This window comes from Pyxicephalus adspersus, chromosome 11 (assembly GCF_032062135.1).
Source record: "Pyxicephalus adspersus chromosome 11, UCB_Pads_2.0, whole genome shotgun sequence".
NCBI classification, from domain to species: domain Eukaryota; kingdom Metazoa; phylum Chordata; class Amphibia; order Anura; family Pyxicephalidae; genus Pyxicephalus; species Pyxicephalus adspersus.
In genome coordinates this window covers 37,693,776-37,696,077 of record NC_092868.1, presented here as the reverse complement: position 1 = coordinate 37,696,077, position 2,302 = coordinate 37,693,776, and the positions used below count along the sequence as shown (strand labels likewise).

At 42.3% G+C, this 2,302-nt stretch overlaps 1 protein-coding gene across 11 annotated transcripts in view; it reads left to right on the top strand.

Moving 5' to 3' along the window:
* The first annotated feature begins 423 nt into the window (after window positions 1-423).
* The window catches only part of NCAM1 (neural cell adhesion molecule 1), a 213,440-nt gene continuing 211,561 nt past the window's right edge, over window positions 424-2,302 (top strand). For 2 of the 11 annotated variants that reach the window (XM_072425538.1, XM_072425537.1), the window contains exon 1: window positions 430-797. In XM_072425538.1, the coding sequence (XP_072281639.1) occupies window positions 680-797 (118 nt within the window). In that variant the 5' untranslated portion in view covers window positions 430-679. Of the gene's footprint in view, window positions 798-2,302 lie in introns of all 11 variants that reach the window. The other 9 variants (XM_072425530.1, XM_072425529.1, XM_072425532.1 and 6 more) reach the window with 9 other exon arrangements.

Below are 2,302 nucleotides of genomic sequence, written 5' to 3'. Positions count from 1 at the left end.
ATTAATGTTAACATTAGTTCTGCAAATACCTGTAAACGCCTGGCATTAGCAATTTTTATTGCTCTAAATCCTCAGTGTGACATGGCCTTAATAAATCATTGTTTATCATAAAGAAAAACCTGAAACTTCCATTTAAAATAAATGAAATTAATTTCCTCCCATTGATCAGAATCTCTTTAAAATAAAACCACAGCCCTATTAATTTACAACTTTTCTCCAGAATGTTTATCAAATGCTGCTGAATTGAAATGCACAAAAGGATGGAGCTGCTTGGAAAGTCCATGCCATCTTTTGCACACAGCTGCATCTGCTCCCCTCTCTCCCTTAGCTTGGTGGATGCTCAGTAATATTTGTACAGAGGCTGCGGAGGGATACTGCTTGGTCTCTCTCTCTCTCTCTTGCATCCAGACACCAACTTGGAGTTTCTGGCTGGGCGCATTGATCAGGTCTGCTTGCTGGGGGTGTGCTGAGGCTCAGACTGTCACTCATTCTCTGATCAGTGCCTGCACACAGCTTACTGAGCAGCTGGCAATCCACTCGAATAAAAGAATTCTATTGCAAATTTCACACAATCTTGAAAAAAAAATTACAAAAAAAAAAATCATCAAGCCTTCAAGACCCCATTTTACACCATTGCACCAAATACAGCACTTGCAACAAAGGGGGATCTTAAACGCCTATGTTCATCTTTGGACCCAATTTAAATAGGAGCAGCAGGAGAAATTCCTCGGTCTGCAGACTTACAATGCTGCAAACTAAGGATCTCATCTGGACTTTATTTTTCCTGGGAGCTGCAGGTATTTTATTGCATTTTTGTCAATTGCATTTGCTGTTTTTTTCTTTTTTTTCTGTGCAAAGGATGTTGAGATTTTACAAGGAGGTGATAACGTTGTTTATTACTTTGTGCTTGCTTTGTTGTGATATCATTCCTTTCTGTTTATTTATATATGTGTAGCTTTGTTTTATGATTTTTGTATCCAGTGTTGATTATTTATGATGAATATATTGTATGAAGGTTGTGGGGGAAGCAGTGAGGGGATTGGGCTGCTTCTCCCTTTTGTTTTAGCTGTGATCCAAGCCCTGTAGATGAGGTGTCATTCACACCATGACTATATCTGATGAATGCCAGTCTCTGCAGCAAACATGTATCGATGTACCCTATACATTGTATCATCCTGATCCATAGACATTGTTATTAGATCTAGCTACATAGGAATTACATAGTGATTGCATCGGATGCTGACTCTGGATGCTGGTAATTATTGTGTATGCAAAGCATGATTTGGAAGGAGAAGGGGGAGGAGGGGGGTGATCCTTCTTATTTCCTAAATGGTTCCTCAATGAAGGGAACTTTCATGTCCACATTCAGAGCTTTTAGATCCAATTTCATTTCTGGGATATAAAACAATCGGAGCCCCTGTGTGTGATGTGGGTTACAAATGACAGATTTGGGGCGGATGTGCAGGAAATAGTAACATGGAATGTTTTCTGTGGCACAGAGCATTTCATTCTGGTGTTAGAGAATGGCTTTTACTGCATGCTTCAGGAATGTGAAGTTTGTGGTTTCTTGTAATGGTACCCAGCTAACAAGAGACACAGGAGATGGCTCACCTCCCTCCCATCCCATACATCAGCTGGACCCTGCATGCAATCACAATCGTCTGCGATCTTTTCTGGGATATTATAAGAATAGATTTCTTCTTGTTTGTTTCTATGGGATGGAAAGGTGTGTGGCGATGTAAGGTGCAAGCTTCCGCTGAGAAATCCACAATATGCTTTCTATATGACAAGTGTGATCAGATGCCTCAATGTGCCCTGCATGGCATCTCTCTATATATTGTGGGTATCATGGACTATTGCTATGATGCCTCATTTGCACCCTGATATTGTGTGATCACGAATTGCCCCTGCAAACATTTGCACCCCCTTCTATCTCTATCTATCCAGAGTGATCATTGACCACTACTACAGTGCTGGTGCTGCTCAGATACCCCAGAGGACATTTACTTCTCTCCCCCTTTCCTCTCCTCTGTCTCCCTCCATTCCTTCTCTCTGCCCACCCTTCTCTCTGCTCTCCATCTCTCTGCCCACCATTCTCTCTCCTCCATCTACCTCAGCCCACCCCATCTTTTCTCCCCTTCCCTGCCTCACCTTCTTCCCCTCTCTTCCCTATCTTCTCTCCTCCTCTCTCTTTCTTCTGCTTCCCCCTTCTTCTCTCCCTTCCACCTCCATATGTACTCCCCCAATCTCCCCCTATTTACTCTTCTCCCATTTTTAACCCCCACATGTTCTCTACATTCTG